The sequence below is a fragment of the Tachypleus tridentatus genome, chromosome 10 (assembly GCF_004210375.1).
Source record: "Tachypleus tridentatus isolate NWPU-2018 chromosome 10, ASM421037v1, whole genome shotgun sequence".
Lineage (NCBI taxonomy): Eukaryota > Metazoa > Arthropoda > Merostomata > Xiphosura > Limulidae > Tachypleus > Tachypleus tridentatus.
Window position 1 is genome coordinate 11,676,634 of NC_134834.1, and position 17,406 is coordinate 11,694,039.

Genomic DNA, 17,406 nt, shown 5'->3' on the forward strand with positions numbered 1-17,406 from the left:
GATGTAACTTGTTACCCAGTCATGATTCTACATCTAAACCTACAAGGTAAATTACTGATTTACTCTGTATAACGAAATGAACAGATAAAGTCAGGATTCAGTAGTTAAGCCTCAAGGTGAATCGAACTCTGAGTTTACAAATAGTGAGATCTAACGCCATCTGTAGTGTAGAAACGTGTTGTATTCTTAATATAAAGGATTTTTATCCACTTTTAACAGGTGTCAGTCTTGATGTGAGGGGATCTCAAAAGGTGAGGAACATCCGAGCTTCCAGCTCCTCCTCAGAATCATCTCAACAAGTGAGTGGCTGCACCGGACGTCTCACTTATCTGATATTACGAATAGTTAGATGATAAACACCATTCGATTAATAAGGCATTTACTATAAATTATATGTAAATATTCAAATAAAAATTTAAAAGAAAAATTCCCAAATTCTGATAGAATGAAAGGGTAAATAAGGACACTTAATATACACTTCACAGACACATGATTCGGGCATTGGCTAATGGTTAATGTATTAAATTGTGAACCCGATAATCCCTGGTTGGAGTCCCGTTGCCAGAAAAGAAATGTGTGCTTTGCTATAAGAGTGACAGTCAGATCCGAATACTTGATTAGAAGGATGAACAGTAATGATAAACAAACAAAACAATTCTGACAACAAAAGAATCGAAGAAAACTACATCTCACAGTTTGTTTACTCACGGTTTATACGAAAGTGGAATCCCTGTAAAATTTTTGTTGAATTTTTACATCTAATTTCGACTTATTAAGACATTATTATATCCGACGTAAATTCTCCACAATTGGAAAATATACGTATGAAAGTACACTTTCTTTATTACTGAGGACAAATGGAATTCCTATGGTATGCCCAACACGGGTACCTGAACCCAGTTTTTAGCCTTAAAACTTACAGATGTGCCACTAGAAACATTTCTCTTCTAATGGCAAAGTAGCCAAGTGAAAACTTATTTGTTTTCTTCCAGACATTAGAAGATATTTCGCCCAGTTTTGGGTTATCAGAATGTGATACGTCATGGATGACATCAATATCTAGGGTTCACTCTTCCACCGATTTTCCTGATGAGATAAATCATGGCTCAGAAGGAAAATACGAAAAAACAGAAAGAGATTATAGTAGCTGTAAAGACAACTCGAAAATTCGTTCTTATATTCCAAAAAACACAATAGAAAATGAAAACCCAGAAACATCGAACGGAACTGACATCACGTGTGATCCAGAAGAGCCATCCAGTGAAAATGAAGATGCAATGATGACGTTGCTTCTTAATCTGTCACGTCCTGCCAGAGAATGCTGGGAAATTTATCAGAAGCTTCGACAAGAAGGCCTAAAAGTACCCTTCAAAACTTTGAACAGGTAAATATCTCAAGCGTTTTGTCGACATGTTTCAACCTTGTAAAGATAACCATACTTTGATGTTTATTTCAAGTGTTCTGATGTTTTAAAGAAATGAAACATTGACGGTTTAACAGATTTTCGTCTTCGTGATCAACATGTTAATTTATTTATAGGTAATGTATTGCTGTTGATGCTTAAAAATAATAAATAATCGATGTTAAAATAGATGAATAAAGTTGTGTTACTAACCCTAATTGTAGTTTGTAAACGACTCATTTTACATTCACAGAAATAACTCTCTATCAATTTAATCTTGTTCAAACTATAACAGTTGTAGTTCATGTAGTTTGGCAGTATAAATATCGTCTGGCTAGATGAGGTCTGGTACTGGGTGCAAGGCTTCGTCAAAATATATGACATATATATAGTGTGGTTGGCATATTTTAATACAGTCTTATTTCCTTTCACCAATACGTTCTTGGAAGAGCACAAACCAAACAGTAATTTTTACAGCGTTATCAACAAAACGTGTTTTCGAGTTTTATTTGTTACTAAGAGCAGTGTATTTATTTATTCTTATGGCAAAGTTAGGCCATCTGCCACCGTTTCTAATTTTGAAGTACTGAACAGAAGGAAGTCAGCATTACTGTCAATCATGCTAAGAGATCGACTGTCATTCGTATAATTCACCCACACCTTAAATTACGAGCAATGGACACTATTAACAAAATAGATAAACATGTTTAACACTCAACTTTCCGTTTCGTTTTATAATTTTAAATTTTCTTAATAAAACCGAAACTAAATATGCATATATGTATATGTTGTCAAATATTGATTGTTGTAACGCTATTGGACAAATGAAGAAAGTATGTTATTTTTACGATATTTTAATTGGATTTCAGGGCTTTATTGACACCAACAGAGATGCGGGAATTAAACGAATTAAAAGAAGCTCAAACCACGTGACAAAACGACCTCGTTTTTGATTGGAATTTATTTCAAGAAAGAGGAGTGACGACTTTGAAGAACGAAAAGAACATAGAATATAAGTGTTGGTTTAATACATTGTTTGAGTATATTCTATAATAAGAAGTACTTATTTCTATCTTATGTAACAATAAAAGTTTAATTAAAATAAATCATTGTAGTTCACAACAGACCACCAGGTGATTTTTCTTATAAAATAATCACGACTATCAATGAATTTCTATTTATGTTTTGTTTTCTTTATTATTTTGGTGTCCGAAAAATATGGAACCAAAGGTGGTTTGTAGCTTTTCGTAAGGAAGATACACGCGCGTTGTAATGTGACGGTCAATCCCACTGTGCGTTGGTAAAAGAGTAACCCAAGAGTTGGCGGTGGGTAGTGATGACTAGCTGCCTTCCTTCTAGTCTTACACTGCTAAATTAGGGACGGTTAGCGCAGATAGCCCTCGTGTATCTTTGCGCAAAAATTGAAAATAAACAAACAAACATTAACGAAAGTGGTAATTAGGCGATTTTTTTCTTACCTTCTGTATCTCAGACTTTGTAATCGAAACTATCACGTATTTTCAATGGATGTTCTCTACTTATCCCTTATTTCGCATACCAAATTTCAGAGCAATATATTAATAATACCTGAGATATGACATTTCCAATTTTGACTCCCTTTTTTTATTTTCTACTTCCTCACACCAAAAGCTCTGAAACTTTATTTGATAGAAGAACGTTATATGGATTTTTTTTTTCAAACGTGGTACACTGATATATTTTTTCACAACCTTTAGAAATCTCATTTGATACAAATAAAAGCCACACGTGCAAAGTTATTCAACAAAAATCGCTCAAATTTCACGGAAATGTTTGCGCATGCTTACGCAAAAATGTCACGTGAGCATCGGACTTAAATTTTTGTTATTAATTATTCAGTGCCAAATTTTTCGCACATATTTACTAAATTCTGTGAAATTATTCTAATTAAAAAGCGCTTAGCATCACGTGATATTAGCTTAAGCAATAAGCACAAATAATGGTGCTTGATACGGTTGTACCGATTGCATGGAAAGATGACAAGGAACTGTTAATGTTAATTCCATGGCGTTACTATAAAGGAATCTATTAACGCTGTTTTAGAGAAGAAAAAACTATTATCATATATTTTAAAGAATTTAGTTGGTTCTGTAAATAATAGGGTTGCGATCCTGAAACTAATGTTAGTTACAATGGAGTGTCATCTTGTTTGCTGAGGTTTGTTGGCGTGTACTGACAAAAAAGTCATAATATCTAATAAAAAAAACAACACCTCAGGTGTGAGAAAAGTGCACCAAAAAAGGGATTGAATATTTGACTTAAAGAAACGAAATGAAAATTGGTGACCAATCTGGTAGCTACACGTGTTGCATTGAATGTTACAACAAATATTAATTAATTAGTTATATAAGCTGTGTATTTTGTTTTAGCCACCGTCATGCTTCAAGCTGAACAAAAAACGAGGCTTAGCTACCGAGTGATTTAATATTTACTATAAAATTCGTGTACTCCAACTACGTGATTAAATATGACAATGTAAAAAACATGAGAATGTCAGGTTAATACCCTACGCACTTGTTTTGTTCCAAAAAAAAAATCACAAAATGAAAAACCGGAAACATCGAACGGAACTGACGTCACTTGTGATTCAGAAGACGTCCATACTTTGATACAAGCAATTTTTTCTAAAGCACGTTATTTTAACCCCTTGTGTAGCTGGGAAACTTTAACTCCTTCGTTTCTGCATTATTTCCTCGCATATTAGACAGAAGAACATGTAACTGAAACTACAAGGGACAGGTGAAAATCAAGATCTAAAACTCCCAGGTCACGCAATCGTAAGGCTGTTATATATAAAGCTCAGCACATAAGAAAGTTGTATAACCTTTAGTAGCATTCTTTATACAAGTTTTAGTAACTGAATAACCACTTTACTAACCAATGTTTATCTTTTAATGTGCCACAAAAAAAATCGTTTTTTTGTGTTTTATTTTACTATTTAAGAAATTTCTTCTCAGATATTCGTTCATGTTTACTCGAGGGATATTTGTCCTAGCCGTTCCAAATTTTGAACACCTTGTGGCACCGTGATATGTTTACAAAGCTACAACGCTAGAAACCGGGTTTCGATACTCCCTGGTGGGGGAGAGCACTGATAGCCCATTGTTTAGCTTTGTGCTTAATTTCAAACAGAAACCAAATTTTGAATTTTTAGACCAGAGAAAAAAAATAACTATTCAAAGGCACCTACAGCTAACACTTTGATTACTTTAATGGAATTGATCGATCTCTTGTGATGAACCCGCGGCTCCAAAAATAGAGTGAAATACAATGAAAACGTGATTCAAAGGAAGTATTCTCAGACTTACAGCCCAGCACGCAAACCACTAGGCCACACCCAACATATAGGTAGGTTAAACAGTAACTCCAATTATAACATTAAAAGCAATACTTATAATAATAAAATAATATAAAAGTACTCCTGGACTGAAGCAGAAATAACGTGTAATTTTTAACCAGAAGACACAGCCTAATTAAAGGTTAGAAATAAATAAATCTAAAGAAATAAAGAAAAATAATAATATTCAAGAAGTTAAAAACAAGAGAAATTTAATTTCTTAAAAGGTTTATCAGTTAATATTTTTTTTCAGTTAAGACGCTCGACTCGTAATTTGAAGGTCGCGGGCTCGAATACCCATCACACCAAACATGATCACCCATTCAGCCGTGGGGGCGTTATAATGTGATGGTCAATCCCACTATTCGGTGATAAAAGAATAGTCAAAGAGTTTGGGTGGGTGGTAATGACTAGCTACCTTCCCCCCTAATCTTACACTGCAAAATTAGGGACGGCTAGCACAGATACCCCTCGAGTAGCCCACGAGTTGGCAGTGGGATGTGATGACTAGCTGCCTTTCATCTAGTCTTACACTAAAAAATTAGGAACGGCTGGCACAGATAGCCCTCGTGCAGCTTTGCGCAAAATTCAAAACAAACCCACACTGCATCATTTATTCTTATAATATAGAAACCGAATTAACAATTAGTTTTGCTCCTAATTCTATCTAAGAAAGATCACTGAGTTGCACTAAAAAATGTGGTGTAGTAAATTAGGGTTAAGCTGAATGTATTGTTTGTGGAATATTTTTTTCAAATAACATTCATTTAACTTACAAAATAATGTGAAATCTTACATGGATAATTGCACGATCTCACGATCTAAAATGCTGTAAAAAATGTGTCCAATATGTACAGGTTAAAATAAGAGCTGTGAGTTTCGATTGCAACTGAAACTGTAAATTCAAAGCAAATATCTCATATTAAGATAAATTGAATTCAATTCATAACAATCATTATTCAGTACAAGAGTACATTGTGTACTCTGTAGTCCTCATTTTTAGAAAGTATGTGAGACAAAACAAAAAGACAAATGTCTTTCACTGATAAAATAAAATCTACCTATGTGTTCTCCCAAAAATTTCAATCATTTGGTTTCCTATAAATATATTTTATTCACTTGGAAATTATAGGTTAACGTGTTTGTTTTTTTTAAGTTGTGTTTCCATCAGGCGGCGATGCTGAAATAATTAGGCAGATTAAATTTCACGCATTAAGTATATTATCAGGTTAGAAATTTCTTAACTTTCTGCACAATAGAGGGATTTCATGCTGTGTCGGCGGGAACTTTGTATTCCACGTTCAGTTGGGCCAGATTTCTCTGTGGATAAATAAGAAGGATTCTGAAACTCAAGGCGTTTTGTGGAAATTGCTAAAACTTTAAAAATGGTTGGTATTTTATGTTATATGAATCTTAAAAAAAACAACGTTGTATTAAAATTACAAACTCAGTTGTATTTTCTAACTAGTATTAGTGTTGAAATGAATGTTTCCTGGAATATTAGAAATGGTTATAGTGTCATTTCGGTCTAAATTAAACGTAGGCCTGTTTCACTAACGCTGATGATAAACCAAAGTGTTCTGACTCGGTCAGTTCTGCCTGAAATGGACATTTTAACTGTATAATAATTATTATTATTTGATAGTATATCGTAATAAATCGCTGTAGATTAATGTAATGACATGGTAATAACACAGTTAATACAGTTAGTTTTTCTTTTCTCATTTAAGTCCATTTTGTTAACGTGTTCTTAAAAATATTGGCACATTTTTTATGTAATTTGTAAAATTTGGAATAATATTAAATTTCGATCATTTTCCCACAAACGCAGGCTTTGTTTTTGTGTTATGATGAAGTGACTTTCTGTAGGACTTTACACGTACATCGTAGTAATAGCTTTGCAACTCTCATGGTAAAAAACTAAAACAATAATATTATTAAGTTTTCGCTTTTTTATTATTCAAATTGGGATTGATAACGTTACTTAAGTTACAATATTTAAGTGCTAAGCCTTTTCAGGCTATCGTATATGCAAACTTAGTCTACAGTTGTTAAGTCAGAGTAATTTCTATTAATACTATAAAATCTTGTAAACATATATATATATATAATCTGATGTGTAGCATACAACAATCGGTAAAATTTATACTAAATTTGATGAACATTATAATGAGTTTACAACATTGTTAATTATTCTGTTATCAGGATACTAGTCTTTCTTGTCATGGATAATGTCTGTGGTCACAGCACCCAAACATCCTGGGGTATTCTATCTATTAGACAAAATGCACATACTGAAGCCAAACTATTGAGTAACGAAAGAGAATTAGTTAGGGGTTAGGAGTTGTGTGTTTGAACCCATAATGTCCCAACTCCCACTGCCTTTCCCAGTCTGCAGCCAGTTGTGGGAAGGTAGTTACCATTAATAGTTTGATATAACTTTAAAGTAGAAATAAAACACCCTAATCTCTACATTTATAAGACTATCTACCTCAATTTTTTTTTTTTTTTTGATATTGTGAGTTGTACAAATAAGGCAAAAATAAATTTATAATAGGAATAAACTACCATGTATTTCTACACAACTGCCGTAATTACAAAGTAATGTTAAACAAAGCTGAAAACCCTTACCTTAATAGATCTTAAAACAGTTGCTAGTTACTCAATAAAGTTTAGTGAACAAAAGTAAAGCTATCAAATTAAACTTGTGGTCAATTTTAAGAAAGTTTAATTTTGAAGTTATTTTGATTTTTTACATTTCTTTCATTTAACAAAATGTATATTTTTATTTTTATTGGTAGAGACTTCTGAAAAAAACAAAGAAAGTATAGTTTATAGTTAGTAAAAAGTTTCACTTATTAAGTTTCTATTATCATTTCTTAGTCAGTGGATACAAAAACAGTATTAGGGCCGTGTAGAAATCTCAGTCTAACTCATCTGAAAGAAACTGCCAATTTTAAAAATTTGAAGAGTTATGAAAGTAACTCCAAACTGAAGGATTCGGAGAGAGAGAAGTTAGATTACAAGTCCCACATCTCATCAAGATGCAGAAACGAAGGTATGGGAAAACAGCATTGTCATTATACCTCTGTAAGAAGTAAAATAAAACTGGTTTGAACATATTTATTCTCAGTTTAACTGAATCGAACTGCGCACGGTAGTCACTGGCTAAATTTGTTAGTGTTTATTATGCTTCTGTTAGCTGTACGTATTAATTGTTTGTCTTTTGTTTGTTTGTTTGTTTTTGAATTTCGCGCAAAGCTACTCGAGGGCTATCTGTGCTAGCCGTCCCTAATTCAGCAGTGTAAGACTAGAGGGAAGGCAACTAGTCATCACCACCCACCGCCAACTCTTGGGCTACTCTTTTACCAACTAATAGTGGGATTGACCATCACATTATAACGTCCCCATGGCTGAAAGGGAGAGCATGTTTGGTGCGACGGGGAATGTATTAATTATTGGATATTAATAAACGGACATGTCGGTACTATAAAAATTTATCTAGAATAATTTTGGCACATTTATGGACGTTTAATTTTTTTGTGATTTAGAAGACAACGATATTACAAACATGTTGAAGAATATTCCTCAAGTTGAGAAACTTTTTGCAGTGAAAGAAAAGATTGGTGAAGGTAAGCAGAAGTGTGTAATTACTAGAGTTTTAAACTTTAACAAAATGAGGTGTGGTAAGTTCATTGTGTGTTTTAGAAGCTTTAATAACATGTTTGAGGTGTTAAAGTTAATCAATAAAAATCATGTAGTCGTTTGTTTTTCAAAGTTCTATAGTTCAGAGAATCATTGACAATAATTAAACTTAGTTTAAATGTAGTTCAAAACTTCTTTATAGAATTTATTAAGTTTGGCACTAAGATTCTTTTCAGTGCAGGATAGAAATAGCTGTTCATACATTCATGCATTAGGAATCGTGTGTCACCTTTTTATTTTATTATTAGTATATTTGTGTGTCACCTTCTTATTTTGTTATTAGTATACTTGTAAATTAGACTCCTTGTATCAGTATGAAAAATAAATGTTGGTAGTTTAGAAATAATAAACCTTGAGATAAGTTCTCCGTTTTGTTAGTATGTCTGGACTTAAAGATGTTGAAACCTTGAGATAAGTTCTCCGTTTTGTTGGTATAGAATGTCTGGACTTAAAGATGTTGAAACCTTGAGATAAGTTCTCCGTTTTGTTGGTATAAAATGTCTGGACTTAAAGATGTTGAAACCTTGAGATAAGTTCTCCGTTTTGTTGGTATAAAATGTCTGGACTTAAAGATGCTGAAACCTTGAGATAAGTTCTCCGTTTTGTTGGTATAAAATGTCTGGACTTAAAGATGTTGAAACCTTGAGATAAGTTCTCCGTTTTGTTGGTATAAAATGTCTGGACTTAAAGATGTTGAAACCTTGAGATAAGTTCTCCGTTTTGTTGGTATAAAATGTCTGGACTTAAAGACGATAACCTATTTAAAAAGTACTCATGATGGTTGTCATGTAGTATTTAACACAGTCTGAGGTATTTAACAGACAGTCTTGGTGGCCGACTGAGGTATTTAACAGACAGTCTTGGTGGCCGACTGAGGTATTTAACAGACAGTCTTGGTGGCCGACTGAGGTATTTAACAGGCATAGTCTTGGTGGCCGACTGAGGTATTTAACAGGCATAGTCTTGGTGGCCGACTGAGGTATTTAACAGACATTGCCATGGTGGTTGTCCTAAGACAGAATGTTGGATCTCAAGGAACACTAATTCTTCACGAATGAACAAAGTTTCAAGTCGTATACATGATATGGAAGAGAAATTATTTGATAATTATCAAAAACATGGTGCTGTAATGAATCAGATAGACAAAGCCCACTAGTATAGCAAGGTCACGTATGGCAGAAGATATGGGTTAGTTGAAGTAACTTACAAGAGAATTGAAAGAAGGAACATTGAATCGCTCCATACAAACAACTCTTCTCCTGTTTCAGTGAAGTTCGATTCTGTAGGTTTGAGAAACATTGGAAGTAATTCAGTCAGTTTTTACTAGATGGATACAGGGTTATTACAGCTCTCTGATGGACAGTTGTACTGAAATGTTTGTTTTTATTAATCATTACAGATAAATTGAATTGGTAATAAAGTATTAAAACCTAACAGCAACACAAAATGTATGTAGATATCTAACTGATTTGTTAAAGTGTTTGTGATAATGTGGTATTTTTTATGTTTATTTTTTTATATGCAGGAACTTTCAGTAAGGTTTTTAGAGCTTCCTTGAAGAGGAAAGAAAACTCTAAAGAAGACTTTGCATTGAAATACTTAATACCAACTAGTCACCCCCAGAGAATTGCAAATGAACTCCGATGCATGAAAGAGGTTGGGTGAGTGGCTAAGCTGGTATCAGTAGTGTTTCGAGTTGAATTTGCCACGTTTTAGTGCTCTGTTAAAGTCTTTCGTAGCTATTCTATGGATGTCCCAGAGAATTATCATAAGAAATTAATTTATAAACCATTAAATAATTATGAACTGTAGTTTGGAAAGTAGAAAACATGATTAAAAGCTTTGTTTGTTAATCAGTAGATTAAATATTACAACTTATTTCTGTTTTACCACATAAATTACGTGCATCTAATAAGCTACTGAGTGCAACAAATGTGTCCATGTTTCCATCTGTTGGTGCTGAGGTTTAAGAAACTTTTCGGGTCCAAGAAAACCCTAAATGACAAATACAGGGTTTAAAAAACACACAAACGTGGTATACTGTTGAAACGGAGAAAGCTGACAAATCAGTGGAACCAGTACAGTACGTCTAATATTTGTGTGATGAAAGCCACACCAAAAAAGAAAGGAAAATTTCAATATAGCATGGTTTTTTTTTATTCTGTTTATTAGGCTTATAACCGTGATTTATTTTAGCCACTGAACTGTGAGATACTCACAGCCACTTTGTAAGTGGTGGAATTTCATGTAGTCAAATAGCAGTTATTATACCTTAGGTTTAGATATTTTAAAAACAAAATTTATGGTTGGGTGATAGTTTAATATTTGGAGTCACTACTGAAACGTTTTCTCTACATTACTACATAATCCTTATTATTCAAGAGACATAGTTTTGTTGTCTCTCAATTGGTATACCAGGAAGAAGGGGATCATTAAGGTTGTTCAACAGTACTTCTGATTTAGTAAACAATAATATTAAAGAACCCAGTAATTGGAAATTTTCGTATCTGTGTATTCTTCAAAGATTTGACCTTTTCTTTGTATAAGTTATATTAATCTCCTTCTAATCTACCATTTCGTCTGTTTTAGAGGTTCCTGTAATGTAATGAATGTTGAACTTTGTCTCATGGAGCGAGGCCATGTTGTAATCGTTATGCCTTTTTTTCCACATATCACATTTTCGGTATGTACTAAACATATATACATAAAGTATTCAGTGTGTATTTTGTCTTGAATGTATTTTTTAATTAAAATTTTTTTTCTCATAATTTGAAACAGATGTAAGGGTTGTCTTTTTATAAATTAAAAAGCAGTGTTGGTACTAAATGATGGTATTCTGTTTTAAGGTTCCTGATTAATTGTATGTTTCAGAAAGGTTTTATAAATTTTATTTTGTAATTATTTCAGACTCTTAATTCAAACTTAATCCCTTTATATTAGCACTGAGAATACTCTGATAATAAATCGGAACTTTTCCTGGAAATAGTATTAAAATTGTCAGTAAGTGAAACGAAAAACTGTTAGGATGTCAGTTTTGGTGTTCCACTTATTAAAATTGTCAGTAAGTGAAGCGAAAGACCTGTTAGGATGTCAGTAAAAATGTGAGGTACTTTTAACTGTATAGTTATTAGAATCACATTGTTACAAAATAATTTAACTGGTAATTATATTTAAAATATGAATCTAATATTCCTACTTTTAAATTGTGTATAATGTTTGGCCTTCATCTTTCCTTCAGGATTGTATAAGAAGTCTGACAGAAGATGAGGTAAAAGATTATATGAAAAACACCTTTTACAGGCACTGACGAAGATTCACGAGAAGGGAATCATACATAGAGATGTTAAACCTAGCAATTTCTTGTACAATAAGAAGTTAAAACGGTAAATTTTGAAACGGTACACACTAGTACGTTGTTGTCGCTTGTGGTCTTTTATGTCAAGAAATATTCTCCATTCAAAAGTATATTTGTATAATTTATGAATGTCACGTTTTTAAACTTCATAGCTTATTTTATCTAATTTCATAATGATGTTTAATATATTAAAATATATCGAACATTTGTTTGTGAAATGTCTACATTGCTGGTTCATGTTTAAAGTTCAAAGTATTTGCTATCGTTTGTTCTTCACTGATGTTTTGTTATTTACACTGATGTGATGAACTGTGCAACTGACCAGTACTACATTCTTACCTTCAGGTATGCTTTAGTTGATTTTGGACTTGCTCAGTTCATGAAAGAGATGAAATCTCAAGAGAAAACTAAAGTGGCTCAGTGTGAAGAACTGAGTAATAGAAATTCCCACGGAACTCCTGACAAATCCAAAATAAAAAGCAAAGACCACCCAAAAGTGTTTTCCCAACGTACAATGACACCCAGGAAGAGACCAAGAAGTGTCAACCAAGAGAATGAGGTACTAATGAAAAGTTAATTTGACACTCCGTTTAAAACACTTCACTTTAAAACTAAGTTTAAAACTTAACAAAAGTTGAAAGCTTTTCAAGGGTTACTTTTGGAACAAGCAATATTTTTCTGCTCATTTTTTTGGTATAGTGAAGAGTATCTTTCTCTAATACATGTATTCTGGAATTTTTTTAATATGTAATCTTGTTATTTTTTAGATAATTGTTTCTAATATTCATCGTAACAAGAAAGGATTTTGTGAATCGTCTGATGCCATAAGACACCAAGGCTCCCTAGTCTCAAGTCATTCTGCCACACCTTTGAAACGTCTTGATAATTTGGGTCCGGCTCCAAAAAAAACTCATCTACAATTAACGAGGAAAAATCCCCACACTGTGACTGAAATACAACCTACAAAAAATGAGCCACGGATGGTAAAGTTAGAAGGCAACCATGTCCGACTTAGTGGTGGTCACATCAGTAGCAACGCACAGAAACAGACCTGTGGTTGCTTCGGAAAGCCACAGGTTTGTAACATCTGTTTAAGTAGGTATGTCAGATTTTCAGCACATTTTGACTCGAAGCGTAAGGTTTAAAACACTAAAGTGCTTGGAGGTCCTTGCAGTTTTACTGACTTTTCATAACTTAAACCTTAACCAGGGTCTCTGTGTTGGTGACATTTCCAGAGTGTTTCATTTGGTGAGGGAGTTGAATGTTAAATATGAAAATAGGTTGGCATTGAAAAGTATGTTAACTCTGTCTAATTCGCAACAAACCCAAAACTGTCTCAAGCAACTTTACACAGCTTCCCAGCAGTATAATTACACCCCTCTCTAGGTCTTTCAGTTCAAGTTGTATAATGTAACAAAAAATAAACTATCCTACTTGCTGGAGTCGTCTTTGTCTTGTTGCAAGCAAACGTATGAAACATGTTTATCAAGAACTTGACCTTTAAAACATACATGGTTACTCAAGAGTCTACAATATCCTGTTTGTTAATACTTTGTGGTATTAAAATTATTTTCAAAGAAATAAAATTTTCTGTTTACAATTAAACTTATAAAAACCATACATGTGCCTTGAGGCAGATACTCTGTGTTCAGTGGCACACGTGCAAAAACTACATAAATTGTACACCTCACTTGTAAATCCATACATCGATGATTTCAGTGGAACTCCCAAGTGACTTCTTCAGAGACCTGTGTGTAAGGGAACTCTGAGTGATTCGTAACCATTAAAGAGGAATAACTGTCCTAAGTTGTTTGGTATAAGGTGTAAAAAAGAAGGGTGTTTGGTCTATAAAACTTCACTGATTATAATACGCCCACACATAAGAGAGATTTTGCTAAAAATATCCTGTAATTTGTTATATATAGCCTTTTATTTTAAACTTTGACGGCAGCAGACTGTTGGGAAACCTGTATTCTTCCAACGATGTTTGATTTTTTGTAACAATAATGACTAACAGTTCTAGTAAAACTTAATTTCTTGACTCAGATGCTCTACTTGGTATAATTTGTGAAGAGTGTTTTATTATACTAGTCACTAAGTACCTGCCCACCTTCTGAAAGGAATATTTAAATATGGACAGTTTTTTGGCCAGTCGCACAATTCTCTGGTTATCCTTCTCAAGGATTTTAGTTCTGACCTTAAACTTTAATATCTGTCATGGAGATTAAACTGTGGGCAGAAGATTTATGGATTTTGTTACATAATTACTCTCTCGTAACTTGTGCGTTTGTCCGAGACTTGAGAGAGCTACTTTGTACCTGTTTTCTCAGAATAAAACTAACTGTGATTTCCAGTTTGTAAGTGCCAGGATGCTACTTTATTATATTATTGCATTAATTTATGACAATTGTTATAATAACTTGTCATTTATCATTATACGTTTATGAAGACTGTTTTATGTCATTAGTTTAGAAGTCCTAGCTAGGACTAACCTAAATCTCCTAAGTTGGCTCAACTTCATGAGATATAATTGGTTTTACCAGGTACCAAATTCCTGAAACATTGGATTCCTATACAAGTAGAAATGTAAGAAAGGTATACCTAATTAGCTATACCAATGTCCAAGTTGGTTTATAGTTTTGCTCTAAATACTTAGCTTGTTCTGACCAGAAGCTGTTTAATTTTGTAATAATGTCAATCTGTCTCGCCTGTTGTTTGACTATTAACTTTTTTCCATTTTAACTACTTTCTGCATCAAAGTTAGTATTATAACAATTGTGGATATCTTAAATTGTCAGAGACATTTCGTTATTGTTATAACACAATCAGTTTTAAATGTATACTGTGGTTTCAAATGTTTCATGACTAAAACTAATCAGGTTTGTCATTTCAGGAAGATACAACTAAAGTTGTACTTAAAGCATGAACCATTGCTTATGTAGTGTACAGGGTCAAAAATCAAGTCTTTGAAATGTTTTTTTTCTTTTGATGAAAAATTAAGTTTTTTTTAAATTATGCAAGTTTTGTTAATTATAAAATCTGTTGAATGTTACAAGATCATATCAGTATATCTGTTTTTGTGCATTAGGTCACAAGAAGTTGCTCCAAGGGCTGGCACTCCTGGATTTAGAGCTCCTGAAGTGTTACTAAAATATAAAGCACAAACTACAGGTAATTATAAGACTGTTAGTTGTGAACATATCTATGTTTATACCAAACAGTTGAAACTGAAACATTGTATATCCAAAGACTGAAAAAAATCGCAAATCTTTACTCTATTTGTGAACACGGTGAATCCTTATCAGCTTTTCTGGGTAATTTAACAGACTTAAAAAGGTCACTTGGATAACTATTTGAAATTAATTACAAGTACCATGACCTTTATTATTATTAGACAAGTGCCCCCTAGTTTTCTGTTGTTAAGCCTTGCAATCATCTCAGTGCAATTCTTCAATATTTTACAGCCATTGACGTGTGGTCAGCTGGGGTAATTTTTCTGTCTCTCTTAAGTGGACGTTACCCCTTTTTTCGAGCCACGGATGATTTAACCTCCCTAGCAGAAATCGCAACAGTTGTTGGAACCACCCGGCTTCAAGAATCAGCTCAAAAGTTAGGTACTGTTGTCCCAGTGATATTAAATATCACAAGTTATTTGCTGTGTCCAGTAACTGATTTTTTTTCATTTTATTTGTAATTCGCTGAACGAACAACAAAATAGATATAACATTAAATCATCTGTAGTAGCTACAAGTTTTGTATTCCTCAAAGTAACAGCATATGTATTAGAAGTGAAAGTTTTAAGGTGTATAACAACACTTTGCTACGTTAATCTTTTAATTACAGACTAGTTGTCTATTCTTTTCTAGGTAAAAAAGTGACCATGAGTTGTCAAAAGCCATCCTTAAAGCTGAACATTTTGTGTAAGCAGTTAAGAGGCTTTGACAGTTTGGGTAGAGAAACGACCTTTCCTGAAAGTGCCTATGAACTTTTAGAATCAATGATGGATCCTGACCCATTCATTAGAATATCTGCTGATGCTGCCCTTGCGCATGCTTACTTTGAAACTCATGCGCCCTCTAGTGTTTAAATTGAGTAAAGTTAGTTTTTAATATTAAAATAGTATTCATGGTGTAAGAAAGTGGGTGAAATATTTATTACATCTAATCTTTTATTCGATCATTCTTCAGGAATTTCGTTTTGGTATCTGTTTTACAGAAAAGCTACAGTTTGTACAAAATTCAGTTTTCTTTTTAACCTTATAATTACCATAACCTTACAAATATATTTGTATTAATTTGGTAGGAATATACTGAAAATTTTGAATATCAAAATACAGTATATAGATACTTTGTGTTGAATTCAGACATTGTCACTAAAATAAAGCTGGTTATGTTACTTTAAGGTCCAGCTGAATCCATGAAAAGCAGTAATAATATTAAAGAATGACCCTAAACTCGAGTACTTGTGAGAAGTGGTTTCATGAGTATCTGACGACCACACCTGACCAGCGTACAAACTAACTTTTGTGATTATAAATGCACGTTGCACGGTTTGTTTTCCAGACAAGCTTGTTTTGAAACTCATGAAAATGCTTCAACTTTGAGAAAGCTCTTTTGGAAAGAGTTGTAGGATATTGTACACAAGTTCAACCAACTACACAGAAATTTTAACAGACTAAAAGTATACGTGCAGAGTTTGATTGTAGCATCTAAGGTGAAATACCTCAACCCAACCACATTTATTTTTTCAGTGGGTCTTAACTATGGATATTTTACATGGTTAATATTAGACATAATTTCTTTTAATTGTTGCACATTCTGGGATTCCATTTGTTCTAAAACTCAATTTTATAAATAACTTCGTTTCTATCTGTGTTTTTTTTTAAATGTGTATATTAAACTTTCATACGTATAGTTTATTGGGATCCTTACTATTTAATGAGTTTATAGAAACTGAAACCATCTGACATGTCCAAAGTTTAAGAACAGGAAAAAGTATATATTTTTTAATTTCTTTGGAGATGTGGTTTCAACAAACTTCAGAAAGCATTGTGAACATGTTATAACTGAATTAAAAAATAAATCTTATATCAATGAGTGTTTGTAACAACTGAAGACTTATCCAAAAATGTAAATTTAATTAACAGGATTTGTTTTTTTCAAAATAACTGTCCATGACGTGATTATCAAACCAATATCTTGTTTGCACAAGGTAATTTTCTATATTGAATGTTATATACAAGTGAACAGAAATACTGAGTGTTCTGTTCACACTGATTGTGTTTCATTCCACTTTACAATGTTAATAAATTGACTTCTTGTATTCTTCTATTTATGGAGAAGTTTTTACCATGGATGTTGTGTGTGTATATATGTATTAAACTGACCTACAAATTTAAATAAAACTTAAAGGTATTTAAATAACCAATTCCTGAAGTAAACTTTATTGTATAAATTAACATACTTACAGTTGTGATAGCAAGAGATAATGAACTAAACAAGTAAAATTAGTTATTACTGTAATAATTGTTTTATTTTACTAAATAAAACTTAAAATGGATTACTTGTT

The 17,406-nt window shown here is 32.8% G+C and overlaps 1 protein-coding gene and 1 pseudogene across 2 annotated transcripts in view; both read left to right on the forward strand.

The window, feature by feature from the left end:
* The window catches only part of LOC143227957 (uncharacterized), a 36,731-nt gene extending 34,261 nt beyond the window's left edge, over positions 1-2,470 (forward strand). The window contains exons 6-8 of the mRNA XM_076459307.1: positions 220-299; positions 993-1,384; positions 2,272-2,470. Coding sequence (XP_076315422.1) covers positions 220-299; positions 993-1,384; positions 2,272-2,335 — 536 coding nt within the window. The 3' untranslated portion in view covers positions 2,336-2,470. The remainder of the gene's footprint in view (positions 1-219; positions 300-992; positions 1,385-2,271) is intronic.
* Positions 2,471-6,029: 3,559 nt separating this feature from the next.
* LOC143228748 (cell division cycle 7-related protein kinase-like) lies at positions 6,030-16,062 on the forward strand (annotated as a pseudogene). Its single transcript, XR_013015445.1, has 11 exons — positions 6,030-6,166; positions 7,662-7,836; positions 8,330-8,410; positions 10,009-10,144; positions 11,073-11,166; positions 11,722-11,866; positions 12,184-12,397; positions 12,606-12,937; positions 14,927-15,009; positions 15,303-15,452; positions 15,705-16,062. The product of XR_013015445.1 is annotated as a cell division cycle 7-related protein kinase-like (transcript).
* Positions 16,063-17,406: the final 1,344 nt, after the last annotated feature.